The sequence below is a fragment of the Triticum dicoccoides genome, chromosome 4A, assembly GCF_002162155.2.
Source record: "Triticum dicoccoides isolate Atlit2015 ecotype Zavitan chromosome 4A, WEW_v2.0, whole genome shotgun sequence".
Lineage (NCBI taxonomy): Eukaryota > Viridiplantae > Streptophyta > Magnoliopsida > Poales > Poaceae > Triticum > Triticum dicoccoides.
The window spans coordinates 557,679,220-557,707,204 of NC_041386.1; the positions used below are offsets into that span (position 1 = coordinate 557,679,220).

At 45.0% G+C, this 27,985-nt stretch overlaps 1 protein-coding gene across 1 annotated transcript; it reads left to right on the forward strand.

Annotated features, from left to right (window-relative positions):
- Nucleotides 1–2,044: 2,044 nt before the first annotated feature.
- LOC119283651 (wiskott-Aldrich syndrome protein homolog 1-like) lies at nucleotides 2,045–27,936 on the forward strand. Its single transcript, XM_037563110.1, has 4 exons — nucleotides 2,045–2,194; nucleotides 2,474–2,605; nucleotides 25,806–26,385; nucleotides 26,961–27,936. The coding sequence occupies exons 1-4, from the start codon at nucleotides 2,045–2,047 to the stop codon at nucleotides 27,056–27,058; spliced, it is 960 nt and encodes a 319-aa protein (XP_037419007.1). The 3' UTR covers nucleotides 27,059–27,936.
- The last annotated feature ends 49 nt before the right edge of the window (nucleotides 27,937–27,985 follow it).

Below are 27,985 nucleotides of genomic sequence, written 5' to 3' on the forward strand. Positions count from 1 at the left end.
ATTGCCCGGATATCATCATGATTATTTGAAGTTCTATCAATTGCCCAACAGTAATTTTTTTTATCCACCGTTTGCTATTTTTCTCGAGAGAAGCCACTAGTGAAATCTACGGCCCGGGTATCTTCTTTAATATATTTGCCTTTGCGATCTATTTTCCTTTGCTTTTATTTTCAGATATATTTAACCAAAAATACAACTTGCCGCACTTTATTTTATTTGGCGTTCGATCTACTAGTTATTATAACTCTCTCACGTCCGTTTGCCAATTTTTGGCGCCGTTACCCGAAAGAGATTGAAAACCCCTTTAACACGCTGGGTTGCGAGTATTTGTTATTTGTGTGCAGGTGTTGTTTACGTAGTGTTGCTTGGTTCTCCTACAGGTTCGATAACCTTGCTCTCATCACTGAGGGAAATACCTATGGTCGATGTGCTGCATCATCCCTTCCTCTTTAGGAAAATACCGACGTAGTCTAGCAGACATCAGAATGCACCATGGTCGCACCACCTCCGATCCTTCGGCCATCGGCACGCGCCGGCCCGGTGGACCGCCGCCGCGAAGGCTCTGCCTGCTGTTGCCCATCTCTATCGACGAAAACTGATGAGGCTCTGAATAGCATCTCTCCATTCTTTGAGCTTCTCCGCGGCGGGAGGAAAATCCAGGAATAGCTACACTCGCGCCAACGCCTCCGCTGGTGTAGGTGGCAGCGACAGGCGTGAAGAACGTGAGGTGCTCTGACTCCTAACTGTGTTAGAAGGAGCTCCGTCACGGTCCCGCAACCGCGCGCTGCTTCCACCGGCATCTTGGCGTGCATGCTGGCCCCGGGCATCCCGGGAATGATGCTGAGGGCTCTTTCCATGGGGACGCTTGGGGTCACGAATGTCGCGGCGCTGCTCATCACGCATGTGCCGGCGGGGGTGTCTTGGAGGTCATTGTGCCGCCTGTATGCAGCGCGACTCCATCCTTGGATCCAGCGGTGTGCAAGCCGTCGTCGCGGTCGCGGACGATACCGCTCGCCTGGCTCTGGTCGCCAGAACGTCGTGAAAGCTCATGATATCCACCTCCTCCTCCACCCGTGTACATCCCTTCTCCCATCCGTGTTGGTACGGGCAGATCGGCCGCAGACGAACCAATCGCCGTGATACCCTTCTTCTTGGGAAGCATGATGATGAAGATGTTGAAGAAACTGACGCGCTAAACTGCTAGATCAGGTTTGCGCAACCTCTTGCCCCTACCTGGCGTGCCAAAGATGTCGGGGAAATGACACCTATGGGATCACGTGGATCCCTTCTGTGATTTGGCAGTGAAAGAGGAGTGCGCAAAGAGCAGATCCAATGATCAACACGGGGAATTTTTACCCAGGTTTGGGCCGCTGAGAAGCGTAAAACCCTACTCCTTCTTCTAGTGTATTGAGAGTTCTTGAGCTCTGGCTAGTTGCTACACATGCAAACTGGGCCAGAAAGTCCAAAAGTCCTTTCCTGTATCGCCTTGGGCCTCCTTTTATACCAAGGGGCTACCACAGTGGCGTACATGCATACATGAGGTGTAAAGCTGCTACAATGCGCATACTTATCCCTGTCGTCTTAGGACAAGCACATTCAATGCACCATTAACGTGTCCCTAACTTTATCAGGGACAGAAACAAAGCTCGTCCCATACGTCGCCGCCTCACCCCATATCTACATGCATCCAGGATGACGAGGCATGCAATGCCAGGCTGACTGGCTAGCCGTTGCGCTGGAGCGGTGACAGGATCTTCACGAAGATCTGCATGCCACCATGCAGGGGCTTGCCAGGCTAGCAGGCTAGTCATTGTGCTGGAGCGATGGTACGGCGGGCGAAACCTTGCTGTGTGTGAGCCTCGCCGTGGCCTCGCAAACGTCCCCGGCAAGAATCTTGTTGGGGCCTCACAAACGTTCCTGACAAGAATCTTGCCGGGAACTTCGCCATCTGGTCTTCACAAAGATCTGCATGCCGCCATGCAGACGCCCCTGGATCTTGGTCTTGACATTGTCTATGGTGTCAGAGCTCTTAACCTCAAGGCGGATGGTCTTGCCGGGGCTTCGCTTCACAAACCACCCTGACAAGGATCTTGCCGGGAGCCCAGCTTGTGGCCTTCTTCGGTCGTCTCGTATTTGCCTCCAGATGTCCCCGTCAGACCTTGCCACGGGTGAGGCTGTAACCACCCGTGCACAAGTATGGGGTACTAAAAGGCCCAAACTTTAGTACACTGACACCCAACTTCGTCCGCTTCATCGACGTCATTGTCGCCAATACCGGTGGCAAGATACCTCTCAGAAGCTTGGTACGTTACACCTACCTACTACTACATATCAGCATGTTTTGGGGCAAAATGACTGTACTTTCTACGGGGGTTGGGGGCGATGCCCCCCTCCATCCTGGAACTACAAGTAGCTCTACATTAATGTCCCCTGCACTAACTAACAATAGATCTCAATGATGCATACTGTGCAGATCGACCACTCCAAGGTGGAGAGCTTCGGAGGCCACGATAGAATGAGCATATTGTCGAGGGTGTACTTGAAAAAGGCAGTGGGCGATAAGGCGCGCATCTACGTGTTCAACCACGACGAGTCGGACGTCAAGGTTACGCACCTGAATGCGTACCACACAGGGGCGGAGCCAGGATTTAGGTATAGGGGGGCCAAGTGAAGTAGATTGAAAAAAAATCTAGTGCAAAAGATAATTATAAAGAACAAGGTTGAGAACTTGCACATTAGTCTCATTAACAATTTCAGTATGTCAAGAATTCAAAGAAATCAGCTTAGAAAATGAATTGGTTTTAATGGTGTTTGGCATCATATTTTCTCTTCATAGTTGATGAATTTCAGTTTTTTAAGTAACTCGCTTAGAAAACAAATTAATCTTGATGGTGTTTGGCACCGCCTTTTCTATTCATAGTTGAGGAATTTCAGTGTCAGAAATTAACTGTACAGTATGTAGTTGACATAGGAAAATTTTGCATCACAGATAGGAACTCGTACAAGAGAATTTGCATCAAGAGAATCTGGCAACTCCGCAAATAAAATCCGATGTATAAATTTAATATACAAGATATAAATTCTTGATAGCTTATAAAAAACAAGTAAAATCTGACGTATACTTTCAACACTAATACGTGATGAGAATTGAGAGAGATAAGTATAGTGTTAACCTGCTAGTTCGTTAGCTGAAGCAATGAAGTAGGTTGCATCGCAGCCGTACGAATCAGATCATGAGCGGCGGAGCAGAGAGATCAGAGGGAGATGGGCACATGAGACACGACGGCGGCAAGGGCACGCGGGGGCGGCAGCGGCAGCGGTGCGCTAATCTGACCCAGGTAGACCTAATCATGCACGAGAGAAAGCAGATACACTGCTCCAGGAGATACGATCGGCTTTTTCGCTAATCCGGACGCTAGTGGGCTTTTATTATGGGCTTTTTTATCCTTTGTAATGTGCTCTTGTCGTGCACAACGGTTTGAAGTATCCGTCCATGGTTGGGGGGGGCGGCCCTGCTCGTCCCTCCCTGGCTCTGGTACCACATGCGGTCAGCCAAGATCAACACAAGCGTCGATCAATATTAATCAGATGATCAACGCGGAAGATAATTGTACAATTGTGGAGTAGGTAGTATCTAATAACAGACTTGAGGTGTCTTGATATGAGATGCTAGATGGTATTTTTTTCTTTGTGAATACGCATCGTTGCCTATCATTTCATTGATAGGTGGATAGAACATATTGGTGCCGCTCGATGGGGTGTACACGAATCAGCGTCCCCAGGAGCGCATGTTGGAGGTTGCTCAGCCTTAGTACATTTGTTTTAGACTATATGGATTAGTAGTGCTAGTCCTTTGGCTCCAACCCGTGCATAAAGCCGAGCCTCCTCCTTGATGCTGCAGACGAGCTCGTCGATAGATGGTCGGAGGTTGTCGAAGAGAGCGGCGTTGCGATGCTTCCAGATACTCCATCATGTGTTGATGTTTCATAGCCACATCAAAGTAGGATCGCAGGCACTGATTGGATTTTAGAGCTAGCACACAAATTGTTGTGCCATAACCTTTTACTTGAACTATAAGATTGCCTACACCCCAAAAAATGCATTGCATACATACATACATACACTAGAGAGTAGTACCAATGGCGAATACAAAATTTTTGTTGGGATTTTTTGCCATGTTTTTATTGGGCAGTTTCCTCTTTTTATTTTTATTTTCATTGTTTATTTTTCTGCTTCTTATATGTGACTCCATGAGCAACACACATCCCAAGCAATAATGAACGTCAACAACTTCGGTTTTTTGGTTTCTTATTTGATTGTGGGTACGCACACCAGCTTTGTAGTCTACTAATCCTCCCAAGAAAAACATCGGCATGAAAAATATAATCTCGCAACCAAGTCCCTAATATTTTGCAGCCAGCACCCTAAAGTTTTTGTTTCTTTACAAACAAGGCCAACCGCATTTGCAGCAGTAGTATAATACAACAGTACAAATCACTCCTCAGCCATGCCTTCTCTTTTGTGCATCATCCGGTGACACATTACTTTTGCAAAATATGTAGCTGTGTTTTTTCTAATGAAAAATCTAACTGACTGTAGCGATATATATAGAGCTCTTCAGCCAATTAATAGGTTCAGTGTAAAGAAAAACTTCAGCAGCATGAACATATATAAAGCTCTCCAACCAGTTAAAAGGTTGAGTGTACAGAAAAAGTTTAGCAGCAGCAACAACAATAGCATAGCAGCAATAATGGTAGCATAGCAGCAGTAGGAACGACCGTACTAATATGCATAATTTCAGTGTGAAGTCAAACAACAACAGTAGTATAGCAGCAATAACAATAGCATAGCAGCATCAGTGCTAGTACAACAGTAGCAACAATTTAAACACAAATTCAGACAGCTTAGAAACAACACAAGTTTATACCTAAGTTAAAGAGTTGACTACTGAATTGGAACTCATGTTTACATTCGTATCCACCTATGTAAACCCTAGTTACATACTAGTGTTGTTTACATATATATGGACATGTCTCTCAAGTAATGTACAACATATTGTCTTCTCATTATTATTGACTAGCTTATCTTTCAACTTCTTTGCTAGCTAGTCAAGTTGGAATCCTTGATAGATATTTTTTTACTATGGGAGCTTGTGTTTGGTGTAATCCCCGTGTTTTGTTGGGATGGTGGTGGCGAAGCCCTTAGTCATGGCATCCAACGCCTCTCGTGTTTCTCTCCTGGTGGGTGCACACCTTCCTCTTCCTACAAATCTTGATCCAGTTCCTCATCCCCATGTTCCGCCTCCTCTCCATCTGCCCTCAGTTGCCTCATATACTCCCTCTGTTCCTAAATAAAAGACGTTTTGGCAGTTTAATTTAAACTACCAAAACGTCTTATATTTAGGAACGAGCATGGAGACCCAAAGCTGAGCCATGTAGTTCCGATGATGCACTGCCCCGTAGTAGCGCCGGTCGATGCTGTCATGTCATGGTCACCATGGCTTGTGGGTCTGATCTCCCCTCTTGTGGTACCCTTTCTCTTGATCTGACCTTCTTTCTTTGAAGTGATGGTTCTACTCAAACTGATGGTTTTTATTTCTTGTGATGTAGTACATGGTTCTACTTAATTAGGGGACATCCATGGAGGCAGGTAAAGATGAAATGAACAGCAAGCTAGCTAGCTTGATCTGGATGTAGGTACATTCCTGTTGAGGATGGATTAGGTGTTTGTTAAAAGTTTAAAGTATTGGGATGTAGATCCAGGTATGGCATATTCAAATATGCCATCTTATGAAACATTTGGAGTAGATAGGCACCATCAAGGAGTAGAAATCAAGTATATCCTAATTAAACCAATCGGTATGAGTGGTTAGCTATCTAAAAAACAAGTTTATCCTCATTAAGGTTTTGAAAAAAACATGCAGGCGTCTATCAAGTTTACACAAGATGGTGAATATAGAAATACTAGGTTGCAGTCTCCAAATGAGGCGGGGTCTGCAGTCACAACTCTTACTTCAGCCATACAAAATAAAGCCACATTTACCGAAGTAACAATAGATTTGCACGTGTTTGATTATCATCTTATTCGGATAATCAAGGTAGAGAAAAGGATTTAAGATATCGGTAGCTATGAAAGTGGTTTTTGTTTCTGTTTCGGTGCTTGTTTCTCTTTAATCCGGTACCTACCAGTACCAACAGCAACCAAAGGTCCAACTTGTGTTTATGCTTCAATTATACACAATACTTATTCTCCACCAAGGTTGAGATATTTGTATTCTAAATATAAATATTAGTCACACCAAACACAAGCTCCCACGGTAAAAGAAAAAAAGGTCTATCAAGGGTTCCAACTCGACTAGCAAGGAAGTTGAAAGATGAGCTAGTCAATAATAATGAGGAGACAACATGTTGTACATAACTTGAGAGACATGTCACATATGTAAACAATACTAGTATGTAGCCAGGGTTACATGCGTAGATACTAATGTAAACATGAGTGCCAATTCAATAGTCAACTCATAAACTGAAGTATAAACTTGTGTTGTTTCTAAGCTATCCGAATTTGTGTTTAAGCTACTGTGTTATACTAGCACTGATGCTGCTATGCTACTGTTGTTGCTGTTGCTGCTATACTACCGTTGTTGTTTGACTTTACACTGAATTTATGTACAAATTAGTATTGTCGTTGCTATACTACTGTCCCTATGCTACAATTGATGCTGCTATACCACTGTTGTTGTTGTTGCTGAACTTTTTCTTTACACTTAACCTATTAAGAAGAGCTCTATATATGTTGTTGCTGTTGAACTTTTTCTTTACACTGAACCTATTACCTAGCTGAAGAGATCTATATATGTGGCTATAGATACAGTTAATTAGATTCTTTCATTAGGAAAACACAGCTACATATTTTACAAAAGTAATGTGTTACCAGAAGATGCACAGAAGAGAAAGCAGGGCTGTGGAGCAATTTTTAGTGTCGTATTATACTACTATTGTAGATGCGATTCACCGTTCCCAACACGTTATGCTACCAAAATTCTTGGTGAAAATTCTCGTAACTGTCAAAATTTTGGCCTTGTTCATAAGGAAACGAAAACTTTAGGGTGCTGGCTACAAAATATTAGGGACCTACTTGGGTGATTATATTTTCCTTATGGATGTTTTTCTTGGGAGGATTGGTACTAGACTACAAAGCTGGTATTTCACCGCTATAAAATCAATGTGACTGAATACCCGTACAATCACATAAACAATTTGTAAGAGCTCTAGACTAAAACAAAACAAATGTGTGGCAGAAGTCCTGCAATAATTCAAGTTGATGCGAGTGTATCGAACTCAGGAGGGACGCATTTGCACTAGTAGAAAAAGGGTCAAATGTGAAGCACATTAGTGCCGGTTTGAATTTGAGCCGGCACTAATGTGTGCATTAGTGCCATCCAACGGCTAGCCGGTCGCTCTCATTAGTACCGGTTCGTGGCGAACCTTTAGCACCGGTTCGTGCCACTAACCGGTACTAAAGTGAGTGGTAGCAGGATGTTGTCAGTCCGGGGCCCCTCCAGCACCTTTAGTACCGGGTCGTATCATGAACCGGTACTAAAGGTCGTCCTACATAGACCCTTCGTCCACCCGAGCTCGCTCTATTCTTCCCCTTTCCCCTCTCCTCTCTGTTATTTTCCCTCTTCCTCTCAAGCTCATCACACATTTTGCCCAAATTTTTTCAAGATTTGAAGGCCCCCATCCATTCAAATGATCACAAAGGTTAGCAACTTTGTCCTTTCATCTCTCATTGCTAGATTAGCTCGTGCAATGCTTTATATAGTGATTGATTTTTGAGTTTAGTAATTTGGGAGGAATTATATATATGTGCTAGTATTTGATTTATATGCAATTTGAGGTCAAAAATAACACTTAGTTTGCATATGTAGGTGTGGTTTACTTAGTACCTTCTAAATCTCCGTCGTAACCACTGTCGATCGCTCGCAACGTCCCGTCGCCGGCACCACCTTGTGGTGAGCCTCTTGTTCATGAAGTTTTATATAAAAAATTGATGTTTGTGTGATTTGGATATATAGTTACTCGTATAATTATCTTACCCATACGTTGTTTGTTATACATGTGCCATGGTTTTGATATCCGTCCCCGTCGGCCCTCGTCCGAGTTATGATTTGGATGTGGTATATTCTCTTTTAAAACTATTCATTGCATTTCGTGTTTATGACAAATTATGTCCATCAAGTTGACATAGATATTTGTATGTAGGAGGTAGTTGAACCGGAAATTCCAACCGACCCTATTGTCGAGAGGTTAAATTTAGTTGAAAGAGAAAATGAGAATTTGAAGGAAAAATTGAAAAAAATTGAGGGGGAGAAGATGGAATTGGAGTTGCATGTTGCCGATGTCGTCGATGATCACAAGATTAAGATGGAGAAAATGCGCTTGAAGATTAGAAAGATTAGAAAATATGCCATTCATAGTGAGGCTTGGTATCATTATGTTGTTGGATCAATTGTTACCTTAGTTGCGATCTTGATCGCATTTGTTGTTGCATTTAAATTCTTTAGCTAGAGAGTTATTTGTTTGTTGCATTTAAGTGTTGTATGATCTTTATGTATGAACTTTATGTATTGTATTAATTTGGTGTTTTTGGTGCTGTGTATTGAAGATGAGCCGGCAATGGATCTACGATGACCGATGCTCTCCCGAGTTCATTAATGGCGTGCGTACTTTTCTGCTTGCGGCTGAGGCAAACAAGCGGGCGGATGGTTTTATGCCTTGTCCATGTGCTGGCTGTAAGAATGGTCACAATTACTCTATGTCAAGAACCATTCACGTCCACCTGTTTGAGTCCGGTTTTATGCCCCACTATAATGTTTGGACCAAGCATGGAGAAAGAGGGGTTATGATGGAAGACAATGAAGAAGAAGAGGACGACGACAGCTATCCTGGCCATGGGTTCCCTGAATACGATGATACAACAATGAGGGAAGAAGCTGAGCCGGTAATGCGGGAAGAAGCTGAGCCGGCAATGCGGGAAGAAGCTGAAGAAGAGGCATCAGATGAGCCCGTTGATGATCTAGGTCGGGCCATTACCGATGCAAAGAGAAACTGCGCAAGTGATTTGGAGAAGAAGAAGTTGCAGCGCATGTTAGAGGATCACAAAAAATTGTTGTACCCGAATTGCGTAGGTGACAAGAAAAAGTTGGGCACCACACTGGAATTGCTACAATGGAAGGCAGAGAATGGTGTATCTGACAAGGGATTTGGAAAGTTGCCGGTAATGATAAAGAATATGCTTCCAAAGGACAACGAATTGCCCGAGAGTACGTACGAAGCAAAGAAGGCTGTCTGCCCTCTAGGGTTAGAGGTGCAGAAGATACATGCATGCCCTAATGATTGCATCCTCTACTGCGGTGAGTACGAGGATTTGAACGCTTGCCCAGTATGCGGTGCATTACGCTATAAGATCAGCCGCGATGACCCTGGTGATGTCGAGAGCGAGTGCCCCAGGAAGAATATTCCTGGCAAGGTGATGTTGTATGCTCCTATAATACCACGGTTGAAACGTTTGTTCCAAAACAAAGAGCATGCCAAGGCGATGCGATGGCACAGAGAAGACCATAAGAAAGACGGAAAGTTAAGAGTACCCGCTGACGGGTCACAGTGGAGAAAAATCGAAAGAAAGTACGGGAAGGAGTTTGCAGATGACGCAAGGAACGTATGGTTTGGTCTAAGCGCAGATGGCATTAATCCTTTTGGGGAGCAGAGCAGCAACCATAGCACCTGGCTTGTGACTCTATGTTTGTATAACCTTCCTCCTTGGTTGTGCATGAAGCAGAAGTTCATTATGATGCCAGTGCTCATCCAAGGCCCTAAGCAACCCGGCAACGACATTGATGTGTACCTAAGGCCATTAGTTGAAGAACTCTTACAATTGTGGAATGGAACAGGTGTACGTGCGTGGGATGAGCACATGTGGGAAGAATTTGACCTAAAGGCGTTGCTGTTCGTGACCATCAATGATTGGCCTGCTCTCAGTAACCTTTCAGGACAGACAAACAAGGGATACCGCGCATGCACGCACTGTTTGGACGATACCGACAGTATATATTTGGCTAATTGTAAGAAGAATGTGTACCTGGGACATCGTTGATTTCTTCCGAGCAGGCATCCCGTAAGAAAGAAAGGCAAGAATTTCAAAGGTGAGGCGGATCACCGGACGAAGCCTCGCCACCGTACTGGTGCTGATGTACATGATATGGTCAAGGATTTTAAGGTGGTCTTTGGAAAGGGTCCTGGTGGACAACCTGTTCTGAATGACGCTGACGGACGCGCACCCATGTGGAAGAAGAAATCTATATTTTGGGACCTGCCCTATTGGAAAGATCTAGAGGTCCGCTCCGCAATCGACGTGATGCACGTGACGAAGAATCTTTGTGTGACCCTGCTTGGCTTCTTGGGCGTGTATGGGAAGACAAAAGATACACCTGAGGCACGGGAGGACCAGCAACGTATGCACGGAAAATACGACATACATCAGGGTCATGCAAGCTATGCTCTTACCAAAGAAGAGAAGGAAATCTTCTTTGAATGCCTGCTCAGTATTAAGGTACCCTCTGGCTTCTCATCGAATATAAAGGGAATAATAAACATGGCAGAGAAAAAGTTCCAGAACCTAAAGTCTCTTGACTGCCACGTGATTATGACGCAAATGCTTCCGGTTGCATTGAGGGGGCTTCTACCAGAAAACGTTCGATTAGCCATTGTGAAGCTATGTGCATTCCTCAATGCAATCTCTCAGAAGGTAATCGATCCAGAAATCATACCAAGGTTAGAGAATGATTTGGTGCAATGTCTTGTCAGTTTCGAGTTGGTGTTCCCACCATCCTTCTTCAATATCATGACGCACGTCCTAGTTCACCTATGTGAAGAGATTAACGTTTTGGGTCCTGTATTTCTAAACAATATGTTCCCCTTTGAGAGGTTCATGGGAGTCTTAAAGAAATATGTTCATAACCGTGCTAGGCCAGAAGGAAGCATCTCCAAGGGCCATGAAAATGAGGAGGTCATTGAGTTTTGTATTGACTTTATTCCTGACCTTAAGCCGATTGGTGTTCCTAAATCGCGGCATAAGGGCAGACTGGATGGAAAAGGCACGCTAGGAGGGGAAAAAATAATATGTATGGACAGAAATTCTCTCACTGAAGCACACTACACGGTTCTACAGAATTCCGCCTTGGTGGCTTCGTATATGGATGAACACAAGAATTTGCTATGCTCCAAACACCCGGAGCGGTCTGTGTTGGGTAACGTAGTAATTTAAAAAATTTCCTACGCACACGAAAGATCAGGGTGATGCATAGCAACGAGAGGGGGAGTATGATCTACATACCTAGTAGATCGACAACGGAAGCGTTTGGTTGATGTAGTCGTACGTCTTCACGATCCGACCGGTCAAGCACCGAAACTACGGCACCTCCGAGTTCTAGCACACATTCAGCTCGATGACGATCCCCGGACTCCGATCCAGCAAAGTGTTGGGGAAGAGTTCCGTCAACACGACGGCGTGGTGACGATCTTGACGTACTACTGCTGCAGGGCTTCGCCTAAGCACCGCTACAATATTATCGAGGACTATGGTGGCTGGGGGCGCCGCACACGGCTAAGGAATAGATCACGTGGATCAACTTGTGTGTTCTAGGGTGCCTCTGCCTCAGTATATAAAGGACCAAAAGGGGGGAGGCTGGCCGGCCACATAGGGCGCGCCAGGAGAGTCCTACTCCCTCTGGGAGTAGGATCCCCCCCCCCCAATCCTAGTTGGAATAGGACTTGTGGAGGGGGGAAAAGAGAAAGAGGGGCCGGCCCCCTCTCCTTGTCCAATTCGGACCAAGGGAGGGGAGGGGCGCGCGGCCCATGTAGGGCTGCCTCTTCTCTTTTCCACTAAGGCCCATCATGGCCCATTTAGCTCCCGGGGGGTTCCGGTAACCTCCCGGTACTCCGGTAAAATCCCGATTTCACCCGGAACACTTCCGATATCCAAACATAGGCTTCCAATATATCAATCTTTATGTCTCGACCATTTTGAGACCCCTCGTCATGTCCGTGATCACATCCGGGACTCCGAACAACCTTCGGTACATCAAAATGCATAAACTCATAATATAACTGTCATCGTAACCTTAAGCGTGCGGACCCTACGGGTTCGAGAACAATGCAGACATGACCGAGACATGTCTGCGGTCAATAACCAATAGCGGGACCTGGATGCCCATATTGGCTCCTACATATTCTACGAAGATCTTAATCGGTCAGACCGCATAACAACATACGTTGTTCCCTTTGTCATCGGTATGTTACTTGCCCGAGATTCGATCGTCGGTATTCCAATACCTAGTTCAATCTCGTTACCGGCAAGTCTCTTTACTCGTTCTGTAATACATCATCCCGCAACTAACTCATTTAGTTGCAATGCTTGCAAGGCTTAAGTGATGTTCATTACCGAGAGGGCCCAGAGATACCTCTCCGACAATCGGAGTGACAAAACCTAATCTCGAAATACGCCAACCCAACATGTACCTTTAGAGACACCTGTAGTACTCCTTTATAATCACCCAGTTACGTTGTGACGTTTGGTAGTACCCAAAGTGTTCCTCCGGTAAACGGGAGTTGCATAATCTCATAGTTACAGGAACATGTATAAGTCATGAAGAAAGCAATAGCAACATACTAAACGATCGGGTGCTAAGCTAATGGAATGGGTCATGTCAATCAGATCATTCTCTCAATGATGCGATCCCGTTAATCAAATAACAACTCATTGTTCATGGTTAGGAAACATAACCATCTTTGATTAACGAGCTAGTCAAGTAGAGGCATACTAGTGACACTTTGTTTGTCTATGTATTCACACATGTATTATGTTTTCGGTTAATACAATTCTAGCATGAATAATAAACATTTATCATGATTATAAGGAAATAAATAATAACTTTATTATTGCCTCTAGGGCATATTTCCTTCAGTCTCCCACTTGCACTAGAGTCAATAATCTAGATTACACAGTAATGATTCTAACACCCATGGAGCCTTGGTGCTGATCATGTTTTGCTCGTGGAAGAGGCTTAGTCAACGGGTCTGCAACATTCAGATCCGTATGTATCTTGCAAATCTCTATGTCTCCTACCTGGACTAGATCCCGTATGGAATTGAAGCGTCTCTTGATGTGCTTGGTTCTCTTGTGAAATCTGGATTCCTTTGCCAAGGCAATTGCACCAGTATTGTCACAAAAGATTTTCATTGGACCCGATGCTCTAGGTATGACACCTAGATCGGATATGAACTCCTTCATCCAGACTCCTTCATTTGCTGCTTCCGAAGCAGCTATGTACTCTGCTTCACATGTAGATCCCGCTACAACGCTTTGTTTAGAACTACACCAACTTACAGCCCCACCGCTTAATGTAAACACGTATCCGGTTTGCGATTTAGCATCGTCCGGATCAGTGTCAAAGCTTGCATCAACGTAACCTCTTATGATGAGCTCTTTGTCACCTCCATATACGAGAAGCATATCCTTAGTCCGTTTCAGGTATTTCAGGATGTTCTTGACCGTTGTCTAGTGATCCACTCCTGGATTACTTTGGTACCTCCCTGCTAGACTTATAGCAAGGCACACATCAGGTCTGGTACATAGCATTGCATACATGATAGATCCTATGGCTGATGCATGGGGAACATCTTTCATATTCTCTCTATCTTCTGCAGTGGTCGGGCATTGAGTCTTACTCAACTTCACACCTTGTAACATAGGCAAGAACCCTTTCTTTGCTTGATCCATTTTGAACTTTTTCAAAATTTTGTCAAGGTATGTGGTTTGTGAAAGTCCAATTAAGCGTTTTGATCTATCTCTATAGATCTTAATGCCTAATATGTAAGCAACTGCACCGAGGTCTTTGAAAAACTCTTATTCAAGTATCCCTTTATGCTATCCAGAAATTCTATATCATTTCCAATTAGTAATATGTCATCTACATATAATATCAGAAATGCTACAGAGCTCCCACTCACTTTCTTGTAAATACAGGCTTCTCCAAAAGTCTGTATAAAACCAAATGCTTTGATCACACTATCAAAGCGTTTATTCCAACTCCGAGAGGCTTGCACCAGTCCATAAATGGATCGCTGGAGCTTGCACACTTTGTTATCTCCCTTTGGATCGACAAAACCTTCTGGTTGCATCATATACAACTCTTCTTCCAGAAATCCATTCAGGAATGCAGTTTTGACATCCATCTGCCAAATTTCATAATCATTAAATGCAGCAATTGCTAACATGATTCGGACAGACTTAAGCATCACTACGGGTGAGAAGGTCTCATCGTAGTCAATCCCTTGAACTTGCCGAAAACCTTTTGCGACAAGTCAAGCTTTGTAGACAGTAATATTACCGTTAGCGTCAGTCTTCTTCTTGAAGATCCATTTATTCTCAATTGCTTGCCGATCATCGGGCAAGTCAACCAAAGTCCACACTTTGTTCTCATACATGGATCCCATCTCAGATTTCATGGCTTCAAGCCATTTTGCGGAATCTGGGCTCACCATCGCTTCTTCATAGTTCGTAGGTTCATCATGATCTAGTAGCATGACTTCCAGAACAGGATTACCGTACCACTCTGGCGCGGATCTTACTCTGGTTGATCTACGAGGTTCAGTAGTATCTTGTTCTGAAGTTTCATGATCATCATCATTAGCTTCCTTGCTAACTGGTGTAGGTGTCGCAGAAACAGTTATCTGTGATGTACTACTTTCCAATAAGGGAGTAGGTACAGTTACCTCGTCAAGTTCTACTTTCCTCCCACTTACTTCTTTCGAGAGAAACTCCTTCTCCAGAAAGTTTCCGAATTTAGCAACAAAAGTCTTGCCTTCGGATCTGTGATAGAAGGTGTATCCAATAGTTTCCTTTGGATATCCTATGAAGACACATTTCTCCGATTTGGGTTTGAGCTTATCAGGTTGAAGCTTTTTCACATAAGCATCGCAGCCCCAAACTTTCAGAATCGACAACTTTGGTTTCTTGCCAAACCATAGTTCATAAGGCGTCGTCTCAACGGATTTTGATGGTGCCCTATTTAACGTGAATGCGGCCGTCTCTAGAGCGTATCCCCAAAACGATAGCGGTAGATCAGTAAGAGACATCATAGATTGCACCATATCCAGTAAAGTACGATTATGACGTTCGGACACACCATTACGCTGAGGTGTTCCGGGTGGCGTGAGTTGCGAAACTATTCCACAATTTTTCAAATGTACACCAAACTCGTAACTCAAATATTCTCCTCCACGATCAGATCATAGAAACTTTATTTTCTTGTTACGATGATTTTCAACTTCACTCTGAAATTCTTTGAACTTTTCAAATGTTTCAGACTTGTGTTTCATTAAGTAGATATACCCATATCTACTTAAGTCATCTGTGAAGGTGAGAAAATAACGATATCCGCCACGAGCCTCAATATTCATCGGACCACACACATCTGTATGTATGATTTCCAACAAATCTGTTGCTCTCTCCATAGTACCGGAGAACGGTGTTTTAGTCATCTTGCCTATGAGGCACGGTTCGCAAGTACCAAGTGGTTCATAATCAAGTGGTTCCAAAAGTCCATCAGTATGGAGTTTCTTCATGCGCTTTACACCGATATGACCTAAACGGTAGTGCCACAAATAAGTTGCACTATCATTATCAACTCTGCATCTTTTGGCTTCAACATTATGAATATGTGTGTTACTACTATCGAGATTCAACAAGAATAGACCACTCTTCAAGGGTGCATGACCATAAAAGATATTACTCATATAAATAGAACAACCATTATTCTCCGATTTAAATGAATAACCGTCTCGCATCAAACAAGATCCAGATATAATGTTCATGCTTAACGCTGGCACCAAATAACAATTATTTAGGTCTAATACTAATCCCGAAGGTAGATGTAGAGGTAGCATGCCGACTGCGATCACATCGACTTTGGAACCATTTCCCACGCGCATCGTCACCTCGTCCTTAACCAATCTTCGCTTGATCCGTAGTCCCTGTTTCGAGTTGCAAATATTAGCAACAGAACCAGTATCAAATACCCAGGTGCTACTGCGAGCATTAGTAAGGTACACATCAATAACATGTATATCACATATACCTTTGTTCACCTTGCCATCCTTCTTATCCGCCAAATACTTGGGGCAGTTCCGCTTCTAGTGACCAGTCTGCTTGCAATAGAAGCACTCAGTTTCAAGCTTAGGTCCAGGTTTGGGTTTCTTCTCTTGAGTAGCAACTTTCTTGCCGTTCTTTTTGAAGTTCCCCTTCTTCTTCCCTTTGCCCTTTTTCTTGAAACTAGTGGTCTTGTTGACCATCAACACTTGATGCTCCTTCTTGATTTCTACCTCCGCAGCTTTCAGCATCGCGAAGAGCTCGGGAATAGTCTTATTCATCTCTTGCATATTATAGTTCATCATGAAGCTCTTTTAGCTTGGTGGCAGTGATTGGAGAATTCTGTCAATGACGCAATCATCTGGAAGATTAACTCCCAATTGAATCAAGTGATTATTATACCCAGACATATTGAGTATATGCTCACTAACAGAACTGTTCTCCTCCATCTTGCAGCTATAGAACTTATTGGAGACTTCATATCTCTCAATCCAGGCATTTGCTTGAAATATTAACTTCAACTCCTGGAACATCTCATATGCTCCATGACGTTCAAAATGTCGTTGAAGTCCCGATTCTAAGCCCTAAAGCATGGCACACTGAACTATCGAGTAGTCATCAACTTTGCTCTGCCAGACGTTCATAACATCCGGCGTTGCTCCTGCAGCAGGCCTGGCACCCAGCGGTGCTTCCAGGATGTAATTCTTTTGTGCAGCAATGAGGATAATCCTCAAGTTACGGACCCAATCCGTGTAATTGCTACCATCATCTTTCAACTTTGCTTTCTCAAGGAACGCATTAAAATTCAACGGAACAACAGCATGAGCCATCTATCTACAATCAAACATAAACAAGCAAGATACTAATCAGGTACTAAGTTTCATGATAAATTGAAGTTCAGTTAATTTACTTAAAGAACTCCCACTTAGATAGACATCCCTCTAATCCCCTAAGTGATTACGTGATCCAAATTAACTAAACCATGTCCGATCATCACGTGAGATGGAGTAGTTTCATTGGTGAACATCATTATGTTGATCATATCTACTATATGATTCACGCTCGACCTTTCGGTCTCCGTGTTCTGAGGCCATATCTGTATATGCTTGGCTCGTCAAGTATAACCTGAGTATTCCGCGTGTGCAACTGTTTTGCACCCGTTGTATTTGAACGTAGAACCTATCACACCCGATCATCACGTGGTGTCTCAGCACGAAGAACTTTCGCAACGGTGCATACTCAGGGAGAACTCTTCTTGATAATTTAGTGAGAGATCATCTTATAATGCTACCGTCAATCAAAGCAAGATAAGATGCATAAAATATAAACATCACATGCAATCAATATAAGTGATATGATATGGCCATCATCATCTTGTGCTTGTGATCTTCCATCTCCGAAGCACCGTCGTGATCACCATCGTCACCGGCGCGCCACCTTGATCTCCATCGTAGCATCGTTGTCGCCTCGCCAAGCTTGTGCTTCCACGACTATCGCTACCGTTTAGTGATAAAGTAAAGCATTACATCGAGATTGCATTGCATACAATAAAGAGACAACCATATGGCTCCTGCCGGTTGCCGATAACTCGGTTACAAAACATGATCATCTCATACAATAAAATTCAGCATCATGTCTTGACCATATCACATCACAACATGCCCTGCAAAAACAAGTTAGACGTCCTCTACTTTGTTGTTGCAAGTTTTACGTGGCTGCTACGGGCTTAAGTAAGAACCAATCTCACCTACGCATCAAAACCACAATGATAGTTTGTCAATTTGACTCCGTTTTAACCTTCGCAAGGACCGGGCGTAGCCACACTTGGTTCAACTAAAGTTGGAGAAACTGTCACCCACAAGCCACCTCTGTGCAAAGCACGTTGGGAGAACCGGTCTCGCGTAAACGTACGCGTAATGTCGGTCTGGGCCGCTTCATCCAACAATACCGCCGAACCAAAGTATGACATGCTGGTAGGCAGTATGACTTATATCGCCCACAACTCACTTGTGTTCTACTCGTGCATATAACATCAACATATAAAACCTAGGCTCTGATACCACTGTTGGGTAACGTAGTAATTTCAAAATTTTCCTACGCACACGCAAGATCATGGTGATGCATAGCAACGAGAGGGGGAGTATGATCTACATACCTAGTAGATCGACAACGGAAGCGTTTGGTTGATGTAGTCGTACGTCTTCACGATCCGACCGATCAAGCACCGAAACTACGACACCTCCGAGTTCTAGCACACGTTCAGCTCGATGACGATCCCCGGACTCCGATCCAGCAAAGTGTCGGGGAAGAGTTCCGTCAGCACGACGGTGTGGTGACGATCTTGACGTACTACTGCTGCAGGGCTTCGCCTAAGCACCGCTACAATATTATCGAGGACTATGGTGGCTGGGGGTGCCGCACACGGCTAAGGAATAGATCACGTGGATCAACTTGTGTGTTCTAGGGTGCCTCTGCCTCAGTATATAAAGGACCAAAAGGGGGGAGGCTGGCCGGCCACATAGGGCACGCCAGGAGAGTCCTACTCCCTCTGGGAGTAGGATTCCCCCCCCCCCCAATCCTAGTTGGAATAGGACTTGTGGAGGGGGGAAAAGAGAGAGAGGGGCCGGCCCCCTCTCCTTGTCCAATTCGGACCAAGGGAGGGGAGGGGCGCGCGGCCCATGTAGGGCTGCCTCTTCTCTTTTCCACTAAGGCCCATCATGGCCCATTTAGCTCCCGGGGGGTTCCGGTAACCTCCCGGTACTCCGGTAAAATCCCGATTTCACCCGGAACACTTTCGATATCCAAACATAGGCTTCCAATATATCAATCTTTATGTATCGACCATTTCGAGACTCCTCGTCATGTCCGTGATCACATCCGGGACTCCGAACAACCTTTGGTACATCAAAATGCATAAACTCATAATATAACTGTCATCGTAACCTTAAGCGTGCGGACCCTACGGGTTCGAGAACAATGCAGACATGACCGAGACATGTCTGCGGTCAATAACCAATAGCGGGACCTGGATGCCCATATTGGCTCCTACATATTCTACGAAGATCTTTATCGGTCAGACCGCATAACAACATACATTGTTCCCTTTGTCATCTGTATGTTACTTGCCCGAGATTCGATCGTCGGTATTCCAATACCTAGTTCAATCTCGTTACCGGCAAGTCTCTTTACTCGTTCTGTAATACATCATCCCGCAACTAACTCATTTAGTTGCAATGCTTGCAAGGCTTAAGTGATGTGCATTACCGAGAGGGCCCAGAGATACCTCTCCGACAATCGGAGTGACAAAACCTAATCTCGAAATACGCCAACCCAACATGTACCTTTGGAGACACCTGTAGTACTCCTTTATAATCACCCAGTTATGTTGTGACGTTTGGTAGTACCCAAAGTGTTCCTCCGGTAAACGGGAGTTGCATAATCTCATAGTTACAGGAACATGTATAAGTCATGAAGAAAGCAATAGCAACATACTAAACGATCGGGTGCTAAGCTAATGGAATGGGTCATGTCAATCAGATCATTCTCTCAATAATGCGATCCCGTTAATCAAATAACAACTCATTGTTCATGGTTAGGAAACATAACCATCTTTGATTAACGAGCTAGTCAAGTAGAGGCATACTAGTGACACTTTGTTTGTCTATGTATTCACACATGTATTATGTTTCCGGTTAATACAATTCTAGCATGAATAATAAACATTTATCATGATTATAAGGAAATAAATAATAACTTTATTATTGCCTCCAGGGCATATTTCCTTCAGTCTGATCACTGGATTACACGTGAACAAACCAGGAGTTTCGCCAGCTGGTTGCAGACACGTACCATGCATGACGCCTCTATTGAAGATGACCTGTACTTGCTGTCCCAGTTACCATCTTCGAATATAATGACTTTCAAAGGGTACGAGATAAATGGTAATACATTTTACACAATCGCCCAAGATAAGAAGAGCACCAACCAAAACAGTGGTGTCCGCTTTGATGCAGAAACCAAGACGGGAAAGGAAACATATTATGGTTATATATAGGACATATGGGAACTTGACTATCGATGTGGTTTGAAGGTCCCTTTGTTTCGGTGCAAATGGGTCAATATGACACGAGGCGGGGTAACGGAAGACCCGCAGTATGGAATGACAATAGTGGATCTCAACAATCTTGCGTATGCAGACGAACCATTCGTCCTAGCCAATGATGTGGCACAGGTTTTCTATGTGAAGGACATGTCTACCAAGCCGAGAAAAAGAAAAGATAAGGAAGCGAATGCATCGTACGATGAGCCAAAGCGGCACATAGTTCTTTCTGGGAAGAGAAACATCGTGGGAGTGGATGACAAGACAGACATGTCAGGAGATTATGAAAATTTTGATGAAATTGCTCCATTCACAGTGAATATTGACCCGAGCATCCAGTTAAATGATGAAGATTTTCCATGGCTACGGCGCAAAGGGACACACGCGAAGAAAAAGTTTCACACCCAAAGATCTGGGATGTGATCGGCTTCACTATCATCACTTTCTTCCGTGTTTCACACCCAGGAGGGAATCTCTGTAATAGTTAGGGTAGCTAGTTATGTGTTTTGGCATTTGAAACGCGAAGAAATTTTATGTGCAAGCAAATACTTTCATGCATTTACTGACTTTTTTTCAGCTAAATGACCCTAAAATTGAAAAGCATTTCAAATAAACTCAGAAAAGGTTGAAAGTTGGCATGGTATCATAATTTCACCCACATAGCTGTAGAGAGGGTTACCGCAAAAACTGGATGCACTTCATATACAAAATGGACAATCTCTTTCGAAGTATCAGGGTTTCAGACGAAAATTCATCCGTTACAAAGGCATTTCATTTTTTAAATAACCTAAGCATTACCAAATTGAATATAATGATAAAACACACTAATATTAAACATAAAAAAAAGAATCACTGAAAAATCTATTTTCAAAGTTAAGTTATTCACAAACTAGTGATTCACACAAATTTCAAATAATTCAAAATTTAAACTATTCAAATTTGTAAACTACCGGTACTAACAAAAAGTTTGTAATTTTTTGTACCTAAAGCAAAAATATTCACAAAGAAACTCTAAATAGAGCCAAAAAAACTCAAAAATAAATAAAACAACAATAAATAAATAAAGCAAACAAAATAAGAAAAAAGCCCACCTACTGCGCCACAACGGCCTGCATACGACTAGAAACCCAACCCGTTGTTGGGCCAGGATGCAGGACCGCAAAGGCCCAGTAGGCCCACAGGGCAGCACATAACATTTAGGCCCAGTAGGTCTGCTTTGGAGAGGAGTTCGAGGGAGCTATCACACTGGGGCTTATAAACCAGTGCGGACGCCCCTCGGCTAGCGAGATGGGACTAAACATTTCGCACCGCACCTGCGCCAGTGCACCCCCTTTAGTACCAGGTGGTGGCTCAAACCGGTACTAAAGGGGGGGGGGTCTTTAGTACCGGTTGGAGCCACCACCCGGTACTAAAGGGGTGTCGTTCCTGCCGCTTGGCCTGGCCAAAATAGACCTTTAGTACCGGTTGGTGGCTCCAACCGGTACTAAAGGTTGTTCTATATAAGAAAACACTTCAAAAAATTTGTCAGTTTCTCATCTCTCCCTCTGCTTCTTTCTCCTCTGCCCCGTCGCTGCCGCCCCTCGTCGCCGACCCCGTCGCTGTCCCCATCCCCGTCGTCCCCGTCGCCGCGCTGCGCCCCGTCACCGCGCCCCGCCCCGTCCTCCGTCGTCCCCGCCCGGCCCATCGCCGCCCCGTCCCCGTCGTCGCCACCCCGTCGCCGTCTCCGTCTCCGTCCCCGTCCCTGTCGCCACCCCCCGTCGTCGCGCCTCGCTAGTGAGCTCCTGCCCCGGCCGCCATGTACCACACACACACACAGACACACACAATCTTTCTGTTTTTTAGTGATAGAATTATTAGAAATGTTAGTTATATAGAAATGTTAGTTATAGAATTATTATAAATGTTATTCAACAACCACAAGAATCATGAATGGGCCAAGTACGTCAAGGGAGGAAGGAAGACTCCAATATTCGAGGGAACACTAGAGAAGCAAAGTGCTCATTGGGACGATTTCTTGAAATTCAAGGATGCAAAATTATCTAAGGAACGGTCGAGAATAAACAAGGCCAATGCCGCAAAAAAGGATAAGTTCCATAAGCTTGGGCCAGGTGGCTATGCAGTGGGAATGCCTAAGTGGGATAAGTCCGTGAAAGAGATGGAGGATGCAGGTGTCACTCCAGAAACATTGAGCAGGCCCCCCAGGTGCAGGACTTGGTTCTATGCGCATGGGAGGGAGTTGGACCCGAAGACAGGCAAAGTTTCGAAGAAGGCATGTTTGGACGGAGCCAAAGATAAGCTACTTGTTGCAATAGAAGAGGCTCGATCGGGGGTGTTCCAGCCCAACAGAGAGAACGACGAGCTTGCGTGTGCCCTGGGAAATCTTGAACACCCGGGAAGAGCACGAGGCATGGGCTCTATTCCGTGGTATGAGGAGTTTTCGGACTGGAACACCAACTACAGAACCCGTGCGAGAAAGAAGATTGCGGAGGAGAAGAAGAGGAAGGTGGAGGAGGAGCAGAGGAAGCTAGACTATGAACGCCTTCAAGGCCTAGAATCAGCGCACGCGGACTTGGCAGTCAAATTCCAGTGGCAGCAGGAGCAGATCGACTCACTTAGCCAGCAAAGGGGGTCTCAGCAGCTGCATCAGCTAGCGGATGATCCAGCATTGGATATCACCATCCCATCCATGCCAAGAAGCAGCATGGGTTCCGCCCCGGGCGACGCATTGCTGGATAGCTACCCAGTGGATGACATCATGGAGAACACTAACTGCGAGCTACACTTCAAAATGAAGAACATATCCATGAAGCTGGCGGACGCCCTTGCTTTTACAAATCCCCCCGAGGCAACCTTCCATTGCAACCCGATTCCAGCGGGCTATGCTCGTGTCTTGGTTGATGAGGTGGTGGACCAATATTCGGGGCTAGAGCTTGACATTCCTGGAGATGACGATGAGCACACACTGGGAGAGGCCAACCATCGTATCATCCTATGGAGAAAGGATTGGATCATCTTTCGAAGGCCACCGACACCGCGTTATCCGACTCCTCGTCGAAGTCCACCACCGAGTCAGCAGACTCCCGCTCCTCCAAGTCCACCAACGCGTCAGGCCACTCCTCCTCTAAGTCCGGCACAGCTTCAGGCCACTCCTCCTCCAAGTCCGGCACAGCTTCAGGCCACTCCTCCTCCAAGTCCGGCACAGTTTCAGGCCACTCCTCCTCCAACTCAGCCACGTCAGCCGTCTTCGCCGCCTCAACAATCACGGAAGAGAGCCGCCTCAGCTATGGTGCGTAGTGGTACAAGTCGAGGTAGTACTTGAGGTACAGGCGGAGGCAAGTGATTTCAATATGGTCCAAGCCTCGCGCCTCTTCCGCAGAGGCCTTACGACAAGTCCGAGGAGTAAAACGTAGCCATATCGAAGGCCGAGGTGGAAGCCCATTTTGCACCGAAACCGCCACCGCCGCCAAGGGAGAAAGTGCCTGAGGAAAAGATTGACCACTTCATTCGTATGGCTAGAGCACCAGCTCCCAAGTCTGTTGACACAGACTATGAGCGCCACATCAAGAAGTTAAATCGAGCACATCTATAGAAAGAGGCGAGCTCGAGCTTGAGCAAATCAGCTGGCAAAAGAAGCGGTAAAACCGTTCCCCAGCTGGGAGAACAGGCGGCGCAATCAATCCCCCCGCTTGTTGTGCCAACAACACATGAGAGTAGGCGCGCCCAATATTATTGTGGGCAAACCGTTAACGTTCCCGGGCTGGGCGATGTGGTGATAACCGAGGAGCATATTGAGCAGGCTGAAACGCTCATGATCACTGTTGGACAACTCCTCGATATCGAGCCCATGTCTCCGACTAGAGAGGAGGAAATAAAACGGAAATATGTCCGGGGCCAACCTTTGGTCGAGCCAGACGAGGTCAAGAAGCTCCCAACGAGAATGTATGAATTGCATCAATGGTACATGGACATTACCAAGATTTCCAATCGAGAGTCCCTCATGGTGAATGTCAAGAAGGATCATTATTACAATGAGAAAGCTGTGTCCGTTGAGTATTCAGAACTATTTCATCTATACAATCAAGACGCACTCGACAAATCTATCGCCAGTTGCTATTGTCTGTAAGTGATTTCTTTCTGTAATTTAAGTCTCAAGCTAGCTGTAGTGATCGTTTTGATCAATCATTACCTGTAATTATCCTCACTATATTCTTTTCTGTGGTATTATGCAGGATGAAGATTTATGAAATGAAAAAAGGTGGACGCTATGGCATTGGGTTCGTTGACCCAAATACCATTAATGAATACACATGGAAATTAGATCCATATTACGAAAAAAGTGTAGAGGAAAGCATGCTAGAGTTCTTCAAGCGCCTCAAATACAATGAAGATATACTACTTCCTTACAACTTCGAGCGAGTCACACTGTCTTGTACTACAAATTCTGTTTTTGCCTACTAGCTAGCTACATGTTTTTGCTTACATATGCCCGCTTAATTAAGACATGCAAACGTGTGTGCATGCAGATTTCACTGGATCTTGTTAATCATTAAAGTTGATGAAGGAACAGTTGAAGTACTAGACTCACTACTTAAGAAACCAACTGACTACACCATCGTGAAGGGGATGGTCAACAGGTAATTTCAATCATTATTAACTATATCTCGGCCTATTTAATTAGTTCATCATTTCCTAATAACAACTATTTAATAACCCCTTTATTCATTTTCTTTGTCAGCAGGCAGGGCTTGGGCAAAGTTCATCAGGGCCACTCCAGGCCCATGGAAACAAAATCTAAAATGGTATCGACCTCAGGTAAGTAATTAAGTAGTACTAGCTAGCTGCCATCTCTTTAATTATCATGCTTGATTAATTATTATCTGATCAAATTCCATTCTTGTAAAGGCCCTAAAGCAGGCGCCGAGGAATAATCTGTGTGCATACTACGTTTGCGAGAACATTCGCATGATGGCGTCCGAAAGGAGCAGATCTCAAAGACAGGAGTGGGTATGTTTGTCAGAACACTATTCACAATTTTTACACCATTATCGATATTTAGTCACACAACTAATACACATGCACATTGATCTCATTCTTAACAATCTAAAGAGGTGCGGGAGAAGCTCCTACCAGAGGACCGCATAGAAGCAATTCAAGAGGAAATAGCGGGATTTTTACTCGACCAGGTCATAGATCCCAAAGGAGAATACTATTACCCGCTACCGCCCCCATGAACCACTTTCAATTGTTATCGTGCTCCGAAGGCACCAATTAAGCTAATGCCATTGACTCCGAAGGCATCAATTAAGAGAAATAATAGATAGCTAGCTAATTGTGTGTGTGTATATATATATATATATATATATATATATATATATATATATATATATAGTAGCACTATTTTGATTCTGGGATCAGAATAGTTATTTGGATCACAGCAGCCCTATATAGAGCCCGATGAGGTGTTCCTGAGATTAAGAGCAACACTAGACCGGCCCATTAGCACATCATCGAACGGCCTAATAACCCGGCGACGACCTTCCGTCTGAACGCTATCTCTAACCTCCCACGATTCCACCATCCTCCTCCGGTAGCGCCGCCGCCGTCCACCGGCCTCGTCCTGCCCACCTTACGTCGGCCTCCTACGAAATCGCCGCCGCCCGTCTCCCACGGAACCGCCGCCGGCCTCATCCCGTGGCCCTGCAGCCGCCCTTTTGCTGCGGCCACGCGCCTTCCTCCTGCCGCGGCCTTGCCCCCGGTCTTCTCCAGCGGCCGCGCACCGTCCTCCTGCCGTTGCCCCGCCCCGATATCCTCCCGCGGACGCGCCTCCGCCGACCCCCAACAGGATCCCGTACCTCCACCACCCCCAAGATCCTACGCCGCTGGGCGGGATCCGACGCCCCGCATCCATGTCCCGGCGATCCCAAGCACGCCGCCTGCCGCGTGCACTCGACATGACACCTCCTGCCTCCCCACGTCGCCGCCTACACCGCAATCACACATCACTCCGGCCGGGATCCGTGGCGCAGTCCAACCTCGTCCGTGCGTGCAGTCCCTCCTTGTCTGCTCGCTTGACAGCAGAGGTGAGATCTCCCTCTCTGCCCCCTCCTCCACCTCATGACCTCCTTGCAGACAATTCACCGAGGGCTGGCAGTTCAATTTGCTCCAGCAATTCTATTTTGTCATGTGCATCACCGAGATGAATATGTCTGTGTTTCGTTTAGTATACATTGAGTAAGTTCGGTATTGTTTTTTCAATTCGCTCCAGCACTCCTAGTATTTTCAATTTGGCGTGTATATGTACATTGAGAAAGTTAAGTATTGTCGTGCTCGACAATGGCCATGAAGAGCTAAGTAACTTTGTCTAATTATCTATATGGGTGCATATCTTGTGTTTGTTGAAACGCTGCCACACACAAGAATACTAGTTCCATCAGTTTCAAGTACGTGTGATGTGGTCCTCTGTTTGTTTATTCTTCCGGGAAATTCTTGCAGTGTTCTACATTCCCTTGTTTATTGTAGTGGGGCATGCACTGCTTGTTCCATGAAAAAAATCTGTAGCTAGCTGCTGGTGCACCTACTCTCTCGCCGGGACGACTGGCTGATGTGTGTCTATCACTAGGTGCTAATTCTCTATCTATTTGATTCTGATCCGCAGCAAATACTGCTTCCAAAAATATGCAGAAGGAGCTCCGGATTTTGATGTCTGAAGTTCAGCTGTACCATGGAGACTACTGCGGCCGTTCGAAACACTAGCAGGCGACGTGCTAACCAGCTGCAGGTCACGGTCTCCTCGAGTTGCAGGTCGCGCCCTTTACCCATCAGCGTCGTCGCATGCGCCCTACTTAATATTCTACGGCTGAATATTATCGTAACAGTCTTCTTCAACCCATTGTTTTTCTTCAAAAAGGTTCAGAGTTCTATTGGGTTAGAAGCCACAGGAGAGCAATTACATTTGTGTTTGCTTTTCAGTAAATATTCTAGGGCTGAATGTTATCCTAACAGTCGTTCAAACCATGGTTTTTCTTCAGAAGGTTCAGAGTTCTATTGGGTTAGAAACACGTACAGTTTGCCAGCTTGTTTCAGGTCGTCTAAATCTGGAGTTCTGGACTATTTGATCTACCGGGTTGCCTGCGCCGGCCTTCGAAGCCTACCGAGGTGGTGCCCCACTACTGCCAGCGTCTCCCTGCACCCCTCCTCGACACCACAAGGACGACAGAGATATCAAGTTGTTGCTCTTGCTCTTCAACTACATCTTTAGGTTCACAAAAGTTCAGCTTGGCGCGGGATGAAAGTTCAGCTGGTGGGGCCCTGGCAACAGCAACGTTTCGCTGTGCGGTGTAGGCTACGGTGGCAGCACCATTTTAATTTATGTGTTTCTACTACTGCCAACAGAGGAGAAGAATGGCCAGCACCGAGCTACTACTGCTACTGCTTGTTTTTGCTTGCACAGCCAATTTGGGCGTTACCAGGAACATGACAAAGCGAGAAAATTATGGAGTGATAGAGATAAAAGAGTAGTGTGCCTACGTGGTGTGGATATGAAACGTGTGGTGTGTGAGAGGATAAGGAATGTGTGTTACTATTCAGTGATAAAATAACTTGTGGTTAAGAGAAAAGCAACGTTCTATTTACCTAGCGCTCACGATCAGCTATGAAGCTTGTATCTTTTAACTCTGATTC

What these genes read in the sequence shown, in the direction of transcription:
- LOC119283651 (XM_037563110.1), top strand. Translation starts at nt 2,045, where the DNA reads ATGGTCTTGCCGGGGCTTCGCTTCACAAACCACCCTGACAAGGATCTT. An exon ending in CTGTAACCACCCGTGCACAA is followed by an intron (nt 2,195 to 2,473) that starts GTATGGGGTACT and finishes CATACTGTGCAG; the next exon opens with ATCGACCACTCCAAGGTGGA. An exon ending in CTGCTCGCTTGACAGCAGAG is followed by an intron (nt 26,386 to 26,960) that starts GTGAGATCTCCC and finishes TCTGATCCGCAG; the next exon opens with CAAATACTGCTTCCAAAAAT.